Source organism: Emydura macquarii, unplaced genomic scaffold (assembly GCF_026122565.2).
Source record: "Emydura macquarii macquarii isolate MOO-44397 ecotype Brisbane River unplaced genomic scaffold, CSIRO-AGI_Emac_v2 contig_295, whole genome shotgun sequence".
Classification (NCBI taxonomy): domain Eukaryota; kingdom Metazoa; phylum Chordata; order Testudines; family Chelidae; genus Emydura; species Emydura macquarii.
In genome coordinates this window covers 9,851,254-9,870,481 of record NW_027130432.1, presented here as the reverse complement: position 1 = coordinate 9,870,481, position 19,228 = coordinate 9,851,254, and the positions used below count along the sequence as shown (strand labels likewise).

The window sequence follows — 19,228 nt, the reverse complement described above, 5'->3', positions numbered from 1 at the left end:
TTTGGGTGGATCCATTACAAAGACATAATTTGGATACCAATCCAGATTTGGATTTCAAACTGTCCTTGCCCTAGCCTGCCCAATTTTGAGGGTGACTGAATCCAGGATTTTGGTTCAGGCAATCTCTAGACTAAACCTAGATCTGCATTCTATATGTGCCCTTTGTAACTGGCAAAGCTGTTGGCATTCAAGTAGCTAAAGCAATAGCTATGCTATATGTAAGCTTGAAGAGGCTCATCGTTCTTTGAAACAGTCACTTCCATTTTGCTTCAGAGCGGTGGAGAATCATACTTACTGGAAACAGTCTCTCTGTCCTGCCACATTCTTCAAGTACTGCTTCAGGGAGCTACAGAATTCCCCCAGGTGCTTCTGGGAAACTGTCATCTCATTCCGTACCAAAAGGAGATACTGAAAAGGAAATACAAAACAAATCAATACAACCGTAGAGTTCTAATACAGCTAAAAATGGAAGCCATTAGATTTCTTTGTTCTATGTCACAATCACAGTGAAAGGTCTTGGCAGTCACCTACTGCCATTTTTACATTAGTCCTGTGCTCGCTGGCTCTACTTAATTACTTGTCACTGAGGGTCTGATTTCACAACACAGCAGCGGAGGAAGTGCCATCTAGTAGATAAGACACTGGACTGGGAGGGTGAGAAGACCTTGGTTTTTTCTGGCTCTTTCACTGCTCTGCTATGTGACCTTGGGCATGTCGCTTCATCTGTGTTCACCTCACACCCTTTGTCTTCTCTATTTAGCCTATAAGTTCCTTGAGACTGGGGCAGTCTTTTACCATCCCTGAGTACAATGGAGCTCTGATCTCAGTTGGGTGCTACCATAATAAATAATAAAAAGGTAGAGAATTTTTCTAGTGATGTTAATTGGACTTTCCCAGTTAGTAAGCAGTGAACCTGGTAAGATTGAGCAGTAAGTCACTGAATATTTTTTTTTTGCTTTAAATTCTAATGAGATACCATGTCCATCAGACACTAACTGTAACGAAAACTTCTTCAAAATACTATGGCTCTAAATCAAAGTTTATATGAAAGGAGCTGTGAACAGGTGCATCCCAAATCTTCTCTAGGATCATAGACTGCAACTTCTGGGTTGGAGTATTGTTAGGTTAAACGGTGGTGACAATCCAATCTGTGTTAGAAAATCATCATTTTCTTGGGTCTCCCAGGCAAGGACAGCTAAAACAGATCAGAGATTCTGCAAAGAGTTACCTGGAGTTTGATTATTTCCAAACACAATCCTTCTCATCTCTCTGCTGCTTTGGCAACAATAATTTTGCATAGGGCCTGTCAAATCTAATTTGACAGACAATCTGTCTTAGGCATGTGTGGTGGAAAGGGAACGTGTAACAGAAGACAGTAAGTTTTAATATAATTAATTTACTGCAGTGAATGCCAGTCGCTCTACAGGTAGAAATCACTTCTTGTCATGCATTCTGCTTCCTTCCCACTGGGGTATTTAATGATAGACTTGGGACCAAATTCATCCCTGATGTAACTTCACTGAGAAGTAAGAGGAAGACACCTCCCTGTATGGAAGGTTTGGGGTTCCATTGATCTAAAAAAGGGGGTTAAAAAAGGATCCTTGACTTGAATTTTCATGGTGGCATGGGGGTCTATACTATGGGAATTTGATGCTGTCCCAATTAAATCAGTTCAGTGGGATGTTTACATTTGCATTTGCAGGTGGGTTAAAGTCCTTAGGGCTGAGCAAAGAGCTCAGATGCGCTCTACAAGGTCGGTCCTTGACATGTGGGCTAAGACTTTGTGTCCGCTACTCTGTCCATTGGGAAGAGAAGATGCAGCCAGATGATCAAAGAGATGCCTTGTCCAACAGAGAAAGCTGTGGCTCTTTACTGTTCAGAAATCACATGCGGTAATGAAGGGTTTGCAGTTACTATAGGTTGAGTCTCACTACTTTGCTGAAGTTCCATGCATGGCAGCGTATCATGCTCTCACTTAGACTGCTAGGGACAGAGGATGAGGACTTCTCCAATTCCCTCCATGTGTTATTACAGACATATGTCCTAGGTATAAGAGAGCCATGTAAAGCACTGAAATAATCATCCCACAAGGACATTTTTTTTCCCAAACCAAATTTCTATTCATAATCATCCATTTTAAACACTTAATGCCCCATGGCACATTTTGGTTCTTCAGCTGTAAGCTATCCCACTTTTAAATTAAAATACCATTTTTGTCCCCAGACACCAATTGGCTACAGACACACCATGGAAATGAAGCTAAACTGCTCCTTCTGCAGAGTGGAAATGAGTTTTCAGTGGTTCACTTTTCATACTCCATTTGCTTTCAATAATCAGTTGCAGTGCTTCATTGCAGTGCCTCTCTTGATTTAACCCATTTTGCCCCTCAACATAAGCAGTGTCACCCGCAATGAAGTGAGGCATGACGCCATTTTTCCAGGCATCCTGCCTCTTTTCACACGCATCACATGCCAATAGGAACTATCATAATAGAAAAGAATTAGAGTTCACCCGCTCTGGTTTCCTGTCTCTGACAGTGGCTCATGCCAGATAAAGCAGCCAAACATCCCACGATGTATTTTTCAGTACTGTTTACCCTAGGGTAAAATTGTTGCTGACAATCACTAATTCATTCCCTGATGCCTGACAACACAGTAATTTTTGACAGCTAGTCTTAGCCAGATAACTATGTCTCTTTTGAAACTAAGCTATTTGCACTTAAATAGCATCCTGCAGCAGTCAGTTCCATAGTTAAGGAAGACAACCCCTCCCTGTATGGAAGATTTGGGGTTCTATTGATCCAAAAAGGCGGTAAAAATGGAATGTTCATGGTGGCATGGGGTCTATATCCTGGGAATTTGATGCTGTCCCAATTAAATCACTTCAGTGGGATGTTTACACCTGCATTTGCAGGTGGGTTATGGATGATGTTAATGTCCTTAGGGCTGGTCAAAGAGCTGAGCTACGCTCTGCAGGGTCGGTCCCTGACACATGAGCTAAGATTCAGCGTAATATATATAAATATTGAATAAATATTTATTTCATTTTATTTGCATTTAATCTTGCTGCCTTCTAATAATTTCACTGCATGTGCCCTAATTCTTGTGTTACATGAAACAAGATAAAGAGAAGCAACTCACTAGCCTTTTCTCTGAAGCACAATAGCTGAAATGTTGGTGGTAACTACATAGTTAAGGATATACAAGCATTTCCACAGTAATCTCCCGTTTTCAGTCACGAATAGCTTTCTGAAACATTCTCATATCAGGGTGAAATTTTCCAGGCTGGGTCTTTGTCCAGTGATACAGGGTTTTGGAAAGCATAAGCCACTGATTTGTTCTTTTTCATATGAGCAGAGTGTAGCACTGTTCTTTTCCCCCACTATAAAGAAAATACTTTTTTGAGCAGTTCTAAGACAACATTTTCAAATGTTGCTAGCAATTTGGGGTGCCCAATTTGAGACACCTTGAACCAGGACCGTTCAAGTGTGCCTCCAATGTCAAAAACAGAGACACCCAAGCTAACGAGTCATTTTTTAATTCTTGGTGCTAATTTGCCAGTGGCAGAAAGTTACTATCCATTAGGGAAACAGCCCTCACACTATGGACAACTGGCTTTGATTTCCAGTGGACACTAGTTTTTCAGTTGTGGAGTTGAAAGTCACACTTCATGCACACTCAGTCCTTCAGGTATGATTATTTAGCATTATTTTCCAGCGTTCAGAGCCAAAAAAGGTTGTGCAGTGCAGGCACCTTTGGATAACTTAGCTGGTAGGGAGCCATGTACATCTCTTGCGGTGTGTACTCAGCGAGGCATGGCCAGATACAACTATGCGCTACCTTGGTGTAAATCCAGAAGAACTAACTGGAGTCATAGAGTTACTTCGCATTTACACCAATTTATCAGAGCAGAATTTGGTTAGCGAGTTTAACTGCATGTGAGAGCACTGGAGGGCAGGAAATAGCAAGTATTCAATACACCCTTGAGGCCTCACAGAGAGCTCCTCATCTCGTCTACAGGCAAATCAACAAAGCCCCGTGCTCAATGGTATCTAATGATAGCACTTAAAAAAATCTGTATGGAGCCCTCATTAATATCATTCTGTAGATGGAGATTGTCAGCCACAGAGACCAAGACATTATACTAATGTCTAAACTATTCTAATAGGGGTTGAGGCCTCCTGCTACATCAAGCATGTCTGGAGCTGCCCAGTCCCCCCTTTCTCAGTAAACAGGAGGTTGAATGCTGTGCAATAACAGATAAGATTTAACATATGCAACTCCCAGAGTAAAAATAGTGAACTCAAAGGCAGGGTTTGGGCTATTCAATACAAGCATTGAGGGTGTGTGTGTGGTTTTTGTTTTTGTTTTTTTTTTTTTTTTTTAAGTAGACTGGAAAAAGACAAGCAGAGCACATGTTAATGCCTCCTACCTCAACAGATCTGTCCTGCCTTCATGTTTCCAATCATAAATAGGCATATGTAAAATATCCTCCTGTGCAAAAATATCTATTTATACATAAACACAGGGTGTGTAGTTTTCAGCACTTTAGTACTTCTCAGAATAAGCAGCACCAGCCATTTCTGCATTTAGCAACTGAGGGAACAGAGAAGGGTAAAGCACAAAATTAAGAACTAACAATATTTAGCCCTGAGATAGCACTTTTTAATCCCTGAAGCACTTTATAAACATTGACTAACTAATAACATTAACCTCTGTGAGTCAGAGAAGTGCTATTATCACTATTTCAGCTCTCTACCAGTTGCAACACTCTAGATGATGATATTGATCTCTATGGTTACAGCTACACTGACGGCGGCAAAGTCGTCGCCATCAGATCGATTTCTCTGGATCGACTGAGTGGTCAGTGAAGACCCGCTCAGTCGATCCAGAAATCGACATACTAAGGCCACCTTCACAAATGGCGCAGCACTGCGTTGACGGGAAAATGGTTCCTGTCGGCGCAGTGCAGTGAAGATGGTGCGCAGAAGAGGAGCAGAGACGTCAACGGGAGTTACGCAATCTCAGAGGTAAGTGTAGACAGGATCTCAGTCTCCCTTTAAAATGGGAGGGAATTTGAAATAACAGAGATATTCTGTTACTTACTATCACAGCAATGTAGTGCTTAACGTGACGTGTACACAGAACAGCACAAGTGGCAACTGAGGTTGCATGGGCAAGGATTGGCCTCACTGAATGGAAGGGAGTCTTAGCCTCACTGTGTGACTGCTCCACTAAGGGCAGAAGAGAGAGGTCAGGGCAGAGAATGGGTGAAGGCACTTCCCTTTTGGCCTCTCTCCAGGCAGGAGTAACTTGGCAGCCCCATAATTAACACAGTGTTCATTTAATGCAGCATCAGATGCTGCTGAGCCCTCTAAAACAGTGCCCAGTATTTCAGCACAACCCAAAACTGCCAATATCTCCAGAAAGTCGGGTGAAGACACATTGGCTAGTCAGTCTGCACCCAGTAACTAATGTCACGGCTGTCGAGTTACACGTGCTGGAAATTCCCTGGTGCCAGCTGCAGGAGGATAGAGGTGTAAATGATCATGAGGAAAATAACTTGCTGGCTTGTGTGGAGAAGGATTTCTGAATCCTTCAAAATTGAGGGAAGTAGAGTCCATCATAAAAAGGGCTGTGTGGCCTCCTTATGTGGACAAAGACCCCAATGCCTTTCTAAGAAGCCATCAGGGACTCTCACCTCTCTGCTTCATGAAGACTGACATTTCCTTCCCGTTACATTTTTGCTCCTCTATCCACTGAGGATTGAATCAGTCCAATAGGGAACATCACTGGACCATATCTATGCCTGCCTCCTTGCGTCAGGTTCACGCTGTGCCAATGTCCTTTATGACAGCCCCTTTGGAGCGCTGCATCCCACCCAAATTAAACAGCAGCTGCTTGGCAGTAACATAAAGCAATCCTTTCCCCTCCTGAGTGGAGCACCTCTCTGATGTTCCTGTATTCTGCTGGCCGGTATGTGGCACCTTCACCTCCATACTGCCATGAGACCACTACCCCATGCACAGAATGAGCAATGTTTTAAGGTGCATTCAGCAATGTGACACACTGACTCAGTGTCACGTTGACTATTTCATCCTGCCTTTCATTCTGGCTCTGCCCCAGGAGGGCAGCTCCCTTCTCTCCGGAACAGCTCATTGTAATTGTTTCACATTTACAACCCCAATGCAATGCTTTATAATGGTCTATAAACAAGGCCAGGGCCCCAGACAGGTAGGCATCACCACAGCAACATAACCAGCTCACAGCAAAGACACGTCAACCTATAATTGTTTGCAATGCATTAGTTTCCTTGAAAAGTTACTTCAGTTTCCAGTTAGACAGCCACAGGCAGCTTCCAGATCTGAGAGCTCATTTACTGGGGTCTCTCTGTTTCAGGGTATTTTATGTTCACCATAATTGCTGTAACAGCCTGCGCTTCCCCTCAAAACAGTAAGGGCTTGTCTACATGGAGAAGGTATTTTGGAAAAAGGTAAGGTGTGAATTTAAAATGCTGAGGGCTATTTTGGAATAACTCTCCCACATGGATGTTCATTCAGGAATAAGAGTAACCACGCAGGGAGCTATTCTGCAATAGCTATTCCAATCAATTGCCTGGTGTAGACCAGCCCCAAGTCCCTATTATCATTTGTATTTCATTGCTGCAGAAGCCCCAGTCAGGGACCAAGCCATCATTGTGCTAGGTGCTGTACAAATACAGAACAAAAAGTTAATCCCTGCAGTAATACGAATATGAAATAAGAGTAAAGTCTGGGTTGGGATTTAAAATGTGGAGCTAACAAAGATAGCTGTCAATTTTATTTAATATTTATGTCCTTAGAAATTTGGATGGTAAACTAAACAAATAACAAAAAATGGAAGTTAATCTCTGCCATCCTGATTCCTAGCTACAGTAGAAATGCCTAAGATAGATCCTGCTTTTTAAAGTCATGGCTAAGATAGCAAGTACAATTAGATCTGTTCTGTGGGCTTATGGGATTCTAAGCAACTACTTAGGAGAGGCAGTTTCAACTTCATTTTTCTGTTTTAATTAAAATAACTGTGATCAATGCATCCTCCTTTGTACATGCAACTCCTCTGACTATAGAAAAATGAGTGCAAGAGCCTCCAGGGAAAGAAGGAAGATCTAGTCAAATCCATAAGAAGGGCTGCCAGCCATTAAGGGATAATTGGATTCTAGGCTCCACTTGTAATTATGAGCAAAGAAAGATATGGAGGAAAATCATCTGCAATGTCATTTTCCTGTGCACAGGGGTGTAAACCAGTAGCAGCCATGTAATTCCCACCCTGGACGGAGGCAGGAGTCATTTTAAAGAAGAAAGGCTTGTTAGAGTCCATTTCAATTTGGGATTACATGCTGCAATGGAGCGAAATCTTTAGAAAACATGCAAGCTTTGTAAAAGACCACAGAAACTGCCAGATTGCTTGAGACAAGAAGTTCTTCTATTCAGGATCCTGTCTCCAGTTCTAGAGACTCAATGCTTCAGAGGAAGGTGAAAGAAACGTCACACTAGACAAATATGGAATAAGCTATTCAAGGGGAAGATTCTTCCTAAGTACCCTTCACTTAGAACCTAGAAGCATGAAGGTTTATAGCCCTACTACGTTTAAAACAAAATAAATTCAGATTCTATCTAATGTAACTGTGGATGTTCTCATTAGCCGTATAAACATCCAGTCCTTTCTAGAATCCCAGCAAACTCTCTTGGCCTCAAATACGTCAAATGGTAATGAGTTCCACATGCTAAATCTGCACAAAGTAAAAAAAAAAAAATTAAAAAAATCCTCTTTGTGTTTTTTGGAGGAAAGCAAACGTTTCCAGATAGCTGTGTTATACATCAACATGCCTTAGAAATTGCCAGAGATATCCCAAAGTGCTGTACACTGCGTAGCTATTTTCCTGGTCTTTCTCCAGGGCTAGAAGCATACGTTTGTCACAAAGCACAGGGTTATATCAGGGCACCACCCTTCCTAACACTGTTAACAACTGCCTCTGCACTGCACTCAGTGCTGTGACTTAAAAAGAACAACGAATCAGTATTGGAGGGACTCTTCTCTGCCATTGCAGGTTTATTAGAGATCTGACACCAGGAATAAATAGAGGATAAGGACAGATGATCCTGGACTTTCAGGTTGTTTTTCCATAATGCACACTGGAAACTTGCCAAGTTCATGAAGTGTCTCGATTTGTATTCCTCTGTCCTTTAGAGTCAAATCGTGTCAAGCCCTGAAGTGGTGTGCTTGTGACGCACAGGATAAGCGCTTTGCACTTCATTAAGCAGGATGTCGAGGGGAGGGCACATGAAGACGGAAATTGCTCCAACTCCGAGAAGCAACTTGAATCAAACAGGAAAGCCAATATTTAAACTGTGGCTCTTTAGTCTCTGAATGATTGGGTGCTAATCTACTGATTAGACTCATTTGTACGTGTTTTTCTAGATGTGCTCTATCCATTTCTCAGGCATTGTGATAATGGGCTACATAAAATATCATAGGGCTCTGTTCTTACCATAAGTATACCTTCTCACTATCTTGGATTTTCACTTAATTTTGAAGCAGTGGCATGAGGGGAATCTCTATTTGCTAGCTGCCCCCAGACACCTCTGTTAAAGGACTTACCAGTGTGAAAAGTAATGGGGGGATGGCACAGAAAAAATTAATGCGGGCGATGCAGTTTATCCTATTCCATACAGATTCTTATACCGCACCCATCCCCACAGGATCTGCCTCCAGTTTCCATGAAATTTGGAGGAAGACAGAATGAACCGGACCTAGCCACAGTGATTCGGACTGCTCTTGGAGATGGCTGACCTATCCCTACCTGGGCAGTCTCTGGGTCTCTGACTGGATTTTGGTGCCTGCTGACAACCAAATGGTAGCCCACAGCCCCTGGGGATCATTCCTGGAGTGCAGAGGCTCTCCAGCCACGACCTTGTTCTTCTAGTCACAACCCTGGGCCTGTTTATTTTGTAGAGTCTTCCTGGAAATGTAAGCTACTCCACCAGCCTCCTCTCCCCACTCTCCACACAAAGGGTCTCTCTCAGCACCATATTTAACCCCAAACTTTCATACCTTTGTCAATGTAAAAAGTCTCTCTCCAATAACATCATAAATCCCCCTCGTGAGCTGCAGATCTCCTTAAGCCTTAGGAGTCTTCCAGCATCATCGGAAGCATCTAGCAAGGCCCCTGCTCTGCTTCTGAGTATTAACTAGAAATGGATCCAAACCACAAAGCTTATATCTGAACCCAAACTCTGAAGTCTGGCTTGTTCGGAGCCAAGGTTTTGGTTCTGGCCCATCTTAGTTACTATTAAGTAAATCTATTCTGCTTATTTTGGCCATGGTCCCAAACCAGAAGGCAGCAGACTGTGCCATTTGTATGACCTGCATGTTTTAAAACAAAGACAGGTGTTTCGCAATGCACTCTCTAATGGAGCTGAGCAAATAGCGTGGGAAGTTTTGTTCACATTTTAAAATAAAATTCCCCACAGCCCTGTTCACAGCCTCTTTTGGTTCATTTTCTGCAAATATTATTATATATATTATGGTAGTGCCTAGAGATCCCAGATGGGATCGCCATGCCACTGTGCTAGGTGCTGTACAAACACATATTAAGAGACAGTCACTGCCCCAAAGAGCTGACCATCCAAGCTGTACTGGCCATACGGGCTTGGGGAGCAAATTTAAAAAATGCCTGTATAAGCACTTGTGAAAACAGAATTCTACCTTTGTGAGCACAAATCGTGGTGCTCAAAATGCTTGCATGATCATCCAATCATGAAATAAGCACAAGGGCATGTGACGTATGCAACCAGTCATGACTAAGCAGCAGAGCTCATACTTTGAATGTTGAATATGTGGGAAGAACCCCTCAAGTAAAAATAATTAAAGAGCTATTCACCAATGGCATTCAAATAACCAATAGATTGGAGAATCTGCAAACTACTAATAAATGGTTAATAAGCAGAAAAATAAGTGACATTCAAATAATTTCTTTGCTCACACAATTACTGTTGATGTTGGTATCAATGCACAAAAACCCACAGTAGAGACAAGTGTACAGAAAAACAAATTCACAGCATCTAGTCATGAGGTGCATTTATTCCCCAGCTGAGTTCCCTTTCTAAAAACAAAGTCTCCTCCTGAGTACTCTCTAGAGCCCATTCTTTCATAGCATGAGCTGAATGGCAGCAGTTTCTGATAACAGTGTTTTGACAGTGGCAGGATTGGTTAACCTCATACCTCAGCACACAAAACAACTTGTGACAAAGGAGCCAGTTTTTCAATGCAGTACTCAGTATATTCTCTACTGATGGGCTTTCATTAATCTGCTGCTGCAGATGAAGATAGGGTGTAAATCAATATTTATTTTGCAAATAGCAAAATATTCATGCCATCCAGGCAAAAATGATACATGAAGCTCTTCAAAATACAAATGTTTGAATTGGGAAATGACAATCATCAAATCATTTCAGGAATTCCAAATAATCCATTTTATCCATGAGAGGATCCATTTGCTTAAACTCACAGTGCTAGAGAAACAGCACTGCTGATTCAAGGAAGTATTAATGAGAAATTTCATTTGAAACAGTTAATCACTCTGCTGACTTCCATAAAAGGTTAATGTTTGCTTCCCGGAGAAATCCTGAAAATAAAGAGAAGAGGGCTCTCACTCTTCACAACTCATAAATGTGGCATTGTTGGGAAAGAAAGCTCTGCTCTTTTACTGCTATCTGAAAGTTTTCATGGGAAGAAAAACAACAGGTGGTGTTTCTGAGTCAATGCTTGGTCTTGCTGAAGGGTGACATCACATGACACGGTAACCATAGGTGTCCAAAGGAGACTTTCCTGCTGGTTTAAGTTGACCTTTAAAGCCACAGCTTTAGCACGAGGAGGCCAAGTGTGACATGCCAAATATGCTCATGCATGCAAACGTCGTATTTGCATATGCAAACATCGTATTTGCATATGCAAATAGAGGCTTTCATTTTTGCAGGGACAGATCCCATTCATGCATACTCACTGTGCAAGCTGTGCTTTCGCTGTCTGACAGTCTCTGGTGCAGGTCAAACCAGAGAGTCTGAAAAAATGCAGAAAATACAAAAACCATTATAATTGCAATGAACAAGGGAAAATGAACTGTAAAGGTCTCTGTCACTGTTAGCTGCCCACTGTCTTGTCTATTCTCTGAGTGCACTCCTTCAGGTGTCCGACATCAGTCCTTTACCTCTCCAGAGGTGGAATTTCACAGTTCCCCAATCTTAGCCAAAGCCCTGGGCTATAACACCCTGTATATCAACCATGCTTACCCAGCCAGTCTGACCAGGGTCAGCATTTGCAGTCCTTCCCTTTGGGAGTCTGTGACTAGTGGTGTATACAGTAACCAAACAGCCTTCTTAAAAGCAAATTGTTGCTTATTCTCATAGTAAAGACAAAGAACTTAGAGACAAGAGGATTTAAAAACATTGATCTACACCCAGCTATCTTACCCACAGCCCTGTCGTCCAGTGATGGTGACCTAGGCTGGACCTCTGCACTTGAAATTATTTTGGGGAAGTCCTATGGCCTGTGCTATGTAGGAGGTCAGGCTAGATGATCACAGTGGTTCTTTCTGGCCTTGGAAATCTATGAAGTTTTGCATTTTTATAATGAAGATGGACAGATCTGGAGAGTGAAGTTCTCCATTTATTCACAGAAGAGGCATTACCCTGGTTGTGTCAGTGTTGACATGGGCTGGCGGCAGTGTGGGTTGATGGTTAGGACTCAAGAGACCTGTGTTTAACTCCCAGCTCTGTCACAGGTTTACTAGGTGACCTTGGGCAAGCCGTTTTCTCGCTCAGTGTCTCAGTTTCCCTATCTATAAAATGGGGATGATGCTGCTGCCCTCCTTTGTAAAGTCCTTTGAGACCTACAGATGAAAAGCACCAGATAAAGCCTAGATATTATATTATTTTTAGCGTCTCCTATGATGTGGTCGCTTGTCCATAGAGAATGGAGACACACACTGCCACAACTCACGTTGTCAGAGCCAAACAGTTGACAACAAATATGGGTTAAATTTTTACCACACAGAAGTACAAGGCTACATATCTCACAGCCAATCCTCTGAAGCATCCAGTCGCACCATCAAAAGTACATTTGCACACACTGTTTGCTCACAAGCACAAGCTGACCCAATTAGTTAAACATCCTAAAAGCAAACGTTATGAAATTATTTTATCACCTTGCTACCATGAATACGAATGGAGCATTTAAAGCACAAGTACAAGCAGTGGAACCCTTCTTGTGTCTTTCAACTAACGCTTTCAACCCCTAGGGCCATTTAGCACTTCCAAAAACATTTTCCTAGCCTCCCCGTGGGAGCCACAGAAGTCATTTCTCCAGTGATATGCACCAAAGGCAGAGAACATGGAGATACAGCAAATAATGTTACCTGCCAGCAACAGCCCTCCCAACGCTCTTCACCTCTGAACCTGCAACTGCCAGTGCCCAATCAGCTGTTTCGCAACAAATCTCAGGGTTGCAATTTTGCAAGTTGCAAACCCTGATCATTAGGGGTTTTGGGGGGGTTTTTTGGGTAGCGGGACCAAACTTCTGAGCCCATAAATTTGTCCTTCGAGGGCAGCAGAGAGAATTGATATTCATTGCCTTATCTAGGAGAGGAGAAAATAAGGACAAGACAGAAGGCCAGAATGCAGGCGAAACATCAGCTGGTGAATTGGAGACATGAAGCTAGTTAACACTGCCAGCCCCTTTCCTTGGCTTCTTGTGCTGTTCTGCATTCATTCATTCCAGCTCCTCATTCTCACCTTCAAGGCTCTACACAAACTTGCCACTGCCATCATCCCTTCTTTAATTTCCACCTCCTGCCCCATCCATCGTGTATGCTCCTCCCTCTGTCCCTCTCCATCTCACCCTCAGCTCCACAACTTCAGTCATGCTGCTGCTTAAGGCCCTGATTCTGCAAACACTTAGGCATTTGCTTCATTTCACTACTGTGCTTCGAACAGGATTACTTATGCTAGTGAAGTTAAGCACACGTGTAAATGTTTTCCTGATTGGAGCCTAAGACCCCATCTCTCTTGATATAAATTCACATAAAGCCTCCCCATTGCAACCCACTTCTTCCAGGAATTTTGAGCACCTAGCCCTCCTCGCTAACAATCTCTGCATGCCCTCCCTTGGCTAAACTGTTGCACTGTGTCGTGTCTTGAGTCTGTTTTGTCTGCCAAGACTGCGTCAGGGCTAGCAATGTGTTTTCCTGCATCCCACATTGGGTTGCTGGGAGTCTCCCCTTTCAAATGGTATAAAACCTCCCATTTCTATCCCCAAAGGGTCAGGAGATCTAAGCCCTTAAAATCACAGATGCAAGACTGGATATTCCCCCAATGTGGAAATGTAGGAGAGAAATGTCACATTTGGGAGACCCAAGGGACCATTCTATGGCAGGCTGATTTCAGATAAAATGGTGACTAAGGCTTAAAACATTAGCAGTAGTGGCTGAGGGAGATGGCTCAGTTTGCAGAGGGGCAGGTGAGGATGTGAAAGGAGCATGAGAAATGCAATTTACCACACAGATATCATCTCCGCATACATGATGCATATATTGATATAGAACTAGGCAGGAATCCAACTTCATCAGGAATTCTACACACACTGCTGCCTGGTGCAATGTGCATCTTACACAACATTCAAATTAGGTCACCCTCATTATTCTCCCCTTCTCCCCCTCCCCCTCCCCCCCCACACCCTTGCCTAAACCCTGTATGAAAGCAACAGATCTCGTCTCTACATAATCTCTCAGCTGTGTGCTTAACTGGTGCCCTGAATTACAGATTTCACATGAATCTATAGAGTCAAAGATCAATACAGAAGGAATTGATTTTTCCCCTAACTTCTTTTTAATGGCCTGTAGATAGGGTGAGATTGCAAAATGCAGTTGGTGCTGTTTGCCAAGAGAGAGCTATGATGCATCATTGTATAATATCAATCAACATTCAAAAAATTAAAATCAGAGGTACATGGTTATGTATAACACCATTAATGTGGATGGCAGTGGGTTAAGCTACCCCCAAATATATGGGGTACTGTGGGAGCAGAAGTACTGGGAAGTTAGGTGGGTACAACCCTATTCATGCTTGTCTCTTTTTGCTAGGAGAACTACCAGGTCTTTAAAATCTCTGAAGCCAGAGTAATGCCTGCATAGCATTATTGCAGGCTGCAGCGGGTTTTACATATCAGTGTATGATCGGTATTTTTAATCCCTTCCTAGCACACTGAACAGAGACACTGAAGTCAGTAGTGCAAGGACATTTCTTCACCGTGTAGACCTTCTAACAGAGCTCTCATTGCAAAAATGAGTCACAGCTGCTCAAGTCATCTTGAGCAGAATTTTCAGGAAGTTAATTTCTTATTGTATTGATCCAGCCATCATTTGGGATTCCAGGGCACAACGCAGAACAATCCTTCTTTCTAGTCTCCTATATACCACTCTTTTCCCCTGGAAATGTCCTTCTTTTATCAACTCAACCAACCAGGAAAACTTGACACATGCTGAATTAACAGAAGTGCAGTGTGGTGTTTGTAAAGATGCCTCTCATTTATATCTCCTCTGGCCCTCAGTAGGTTAATATGGCAATAGGTACAGGTGGTGCTTTAAAAGAAGGGGTGTCTGAAGTCTTTTCAGAGAAGAGAATGCATTTCAGAGGATTCTCTGGGTCTAGAGGCTGGTAGGCTTTAGGGACATGATTACAGCAAAGCAGCATCATTCTTCATCAGTTCAACCTTCAATTCATCACTTAACAAGCACTATCTTGGTGACAGAATAAGAGAGAGAGAGAAACATATTGGGTGACTTCAGATCTGGAAGGCTTCTGTGTTTTAAAAAAGTTTGGTTTATATACCAGCCACATCAAATTTCCTATTTACACTGCTTCGCTGTGTCCAGAACAGGACAGAATCTGATCTTAGATATTTTATGTGATGTGCACAGATAGAAATCAGTTATTACAGATAGGTGAATGTGTAATGCAGATAATTTGATATGATACTCAGTGATAAGATATTTATATGCGAAACACGGGCCACCCAACACAATCTAATTATAACAAAGCCAATGGGAGAAACAACATGGACCAGCAAACAAATACCGGCTTGAAACTGGGCTTTAATAACCCACCTCATCAGCAACAGTACACACAGCCTTGCAGACAAAAAGCCCCACAGACATAAAAAGGAAAGATACTTTTGCCCAGTAGGAGACTGCCAGCAAGCCATGATGTATATTAAAAAGAGACGGGCTTTCAGAAGAGAAGTTTCAGAGATTTTTAAGGCCACATCGGACCATTAGGTTATCTAGTCTTATCTCCTGAATGACACAGAGTATTATCCAGTTACCTCTTTATTGAGCCCACTAACTTGAATCTGACTAAATTATATCTTCCAGAAAGGCCTCCAGTCTTGATCTAAAGTCTTCAAGGGATGGTGAATCCATCATTTCCTCGGTAGTTTGTTCCAATGGTTAATCGTCTCAAGACTGAAGCTTAAACTCTCCAGCTAATGAAAGAGCCCATAATTTCAGAGTTTGAAAGAAACCTGAGGCAGTCCTTCCAGACTGAGGGGAAAGAGTAGCACCAAAATAAGGCCTTAAGAATGGAGTGAAAAATAAGGGAAACCAGAAGAATCAATAGGGTTTCTCTCCTCCAACACCTTCACCTCCCCGAGTTAAGGCATCAGAAATGTAAAGAGTAAAAGACAACAAGGAAGACCCCATCAAAATGCAGGCATTATATCATCAGTTCATCCAGTTTCCCCTGTTGCTTCCTCATACGTTAGACAGGAGTCAGCCTTGCTTTCCGAGAATAAAAATAATAAGTGAATAAAAATAATGGTAGAAAAAACCAACCCCAAGCCATGTGAAAACGGCATTCTGTTGCCTTGACAACCAATTTTCTAAAAATATTGTCAAGATGAACATTACTTATAGAGCTGCCTTAAGTTGTTATGACAACACAAGGGGAATGATTAAATCCAGTACTGATTTGAACACTTCCTCCCAACTCTCACACACGTCTTTCTGCAGTCTCCTCTACACCAACTGTGTAATACAGATATTCAATGGAAGCCTGAGGACCCTGGTCTGTATTTATTTCATTAGACTAAATTTGAGGTTCCCCCACCCTCAGCTATATGACCATTATGTGGATCCCTTCATAACTTCATCCTCATTTCAAACCACTTTTAGAATCATAGAAGATTAGGGTTGGAAGGTCATCTAGTCCAACCCCTACACAAAGCAGGACTTGATGGTACATCTCCCCATTCCAAGCTCCCAATTTCCCTATGGAGTATTTTATCTGTTCCACAACTTGACAACTGGATTGAACTTTCAACCCAAACTTAAGCTATAACTTTTCTGATGTTTGAGGTATTTATTTTATATCTACATAAATGTAACGTTCCCTAAGCCCTAGATGACACTAATGCCATACAGCCCTGTTGTGAATTCTGCTCACATAATTTGGGATAAGGCAAATTTACGATAAGGCAAGGCAACAGCCCTGTCTGAAAGGCAGGTCGCAGGTGTTCACAGATATAGGAATATAGGCCTCTTTAAAAAATGTTCTGCTTGTTTAATATATGCAGTGTTGTTGTAGCCAAGATGATCTCAGGGTATTAGAGAGACAAGGTAGAGGAGCTAATATCTTTTACCAGACCAACAATATTACCTCCCCCCACCTTGTCTCTCTGCTTATTTAACTTTCTTTAAGTACTGGGCTGGAAATAATCAGGATGAGAAATTCTACACACTTTGTTTCAATTTTTCATAACAAGCCATTCTGGCATTTTTAAAGCAGGGCCCAGGTGTTCCATGACTCATTATATCTACTCCACGTGACGCTTCTGCACTGGCATGTGCTGTTAAAATCCACAGGGCATTGTGAGGACAGAAGATACACAGCAGAACTAGAGGGAGTGAAAAGGAGGAGATCCTAGTACACTCAAAGGAGATCTACCTTTCTGCACTGTTCAACCGAGACATTATACTGCACCAGAGACGCCAAAGACTGAATGGCCAGTTAGACTGAATTACCTTCACCTCGAGAGGTGGACTGTTCAGATTAGGGGAGGCAATTCAATGGGGCAGTAGGAGGAGAAGTTTGCATTGGCACTGCCTGTACTGCACCTTTTCAGGGGCCATGGCTACACTACAAGCACTACAGCAGCACAGCTGTAGCTATACTGTGGTATAGACACTTCCTATATTGACGGAAAGGGTTTTTCCATCAATCTAGTTAATCCGGCGTTGACTTTCCCTCGATATGCGGATGATGTCCACTAAGGAGAAAGTCATTGATGAGACTTAAGATGGTTGAGGAGTCCAATCCCTGCCCTACAGATTGTTCCACATATGACAGTTAGTTGCTTGGAGAGAACACTGTTTCTCAGGCTCTTGAGCAAGGTGGTTCTCTTCAAAATGGATTGAGGCTTGATGTGATGCCATTGTAGTCTATTGACAGCCAGCTCTTCCCAATTCGTGGGGTCAATGCCTCCCTTCTTAAGATGAACTTTCAGGGAGTCCTTGTAGCATTTCCTCTGTCCCCCTGCGGGTCCTCTTACCATGACTAAGATGACAAGTTTCAGCCATCCACACATAATGTTTCATAATCGCCTCAAGACTGGAGATGTTAGCTGCAGAGAGAACGCTGGCATTGGTGCGATGGTCTTCCCAACTGATACAGAGAATCTTCCTAAGGAAGCCCTATTGGTACCATCCCAGATGCTTAAGATGGCTTCGATATGTCACCCATGTCTCGCACCCATAGAGGAGAGAGGGGATGACTGCTGCATTAAAGACACGACAGAGAAACTTGCTGAAAGATGCACTGGCGCAACAGATCCTATGGTCAATCTCCACATTGAGATTGGTAGCCACTTCTCCCAGAGAGCCAAAGTAGAGGAAATGTTCAATGTTTTCCAGGGGTTAATCCACCTCTCTGAGAGATGGTAGTCAAGTCAACAGAAGAATTCTGCCATTGACCTAACTGCATCTACTCTGGTTAGATCAACCTAACTAGGGTGCTCAGGACGTGAAATTTTTCACAGCCCTGAGCAACATAGCTAGGTCGATCTAAATTTTAAGTGTAAACCTGGCCAGAGGAGAAAGCCAGTCTAGCACCTACAATCTGGTGCCTTTCACAAGCATTATTTATTCTTCTTCAAGTGAATTTAGAGACATCTTATTGCCAGTTAGGAGACACAGCTGGATACTCTATAATATTATTCTTGAACTGAAACGTATAATTAAAAAAGAGAATCCAAAGAAAATTCTAGCAACTAAAAGTTCCCAGAGTGAAAGAGGGATTTTCAACCCTAGCTCCTGTGACTTCAGGAATTACTGATTTATTATTTTGGAGCCCCATGGCACAAAGTGCTGTACAAACAATATAGTACGACAGTCCCTATCCCCAAACTGCTTGCAATCTAAACAGACAAGGCAGGCAAGTTTGGGAGGGAAAAGAGAAGCACTGTGTCCTACCCTAGGCCACAGAGCAAAGCAGTGACTGAGTCATGAATAGGAATCCTGTTTCCTGACTCTTTTAACCGTTAGACAAACTCAGATCTTCATGTAGACCTAGTGTTGATTTTCAAAGATGACAAAAAAAGTTCTTCATACTTCTTAATTAGAGCCATTCTATTCAGAATGCACTGTTCTGATAAGCTGGGACCTAACACACACCACAACAAAAGCAGGTCAATAGAGAGAGGTAATAAGATTAGGTCATGAAATATCCCAACCTCTAGAAAGAATAGAAATTCTTTTATTCCATCATCCATTTGCCTCTGCTGTTGCATTTTTCCAGCCATTCTTCTCCAGTGTCTAGGCACCAATTAGCAGTCACCACTTTCTGAAGTGTGAATCAAAAGCTACAATACTAAAATAGTTTGGTTTTTAAAGGATTAAATGTACATCTACAATGACAGAAGAGCAATAATTCTAAAGGACTGTGTAAAGGTCTGCAGAGAATATCCAGAGTGTTCTACAATTTATTTTTAATATGGTGTTTGTCAGACAGATTTAATGTAAAGGTATTAAAGTGAGATTTTGAGAGAGGAAATGGCTCAGTGATTCAGAGGGCAAAGGGAAAGCCAGCTTTCTCAGGAGCCAGTTCCAAACCACGAAGTGGACTCCTGCAAGATCCAAAGAT

General features: G+C 42.3%; 1 protein-coding gene across 1 annotated transcript in view; it reads right to left on the bottom strand.

Moving 5' to 3' along the window:
• The window catches only part of NECAB2 (N-terminal EF-hand calcium binding protein 2), a 274,581-nt gene that overhangs the window by 9,702 nt on the left and 245,651 nt on the right, over positions 1 to 19,228 (bottom strand). Inside the window, exons 9-10 of the mRNA XM_067551854.1 lie at positions 11,044 to 11,100; positions 296 to 408 (exon numbers count right to left, since the gene is read on the bottom strand). Coding sequence (XP_067407955.1) covers positions 296 to 408; positions 11,044 to 11,100 — 170 coding nt within the window. The remainder of the gene's footprint in view (positions 1 to 295; positions 409 to 11,043; positions 11,101 to 19,228) is intronic.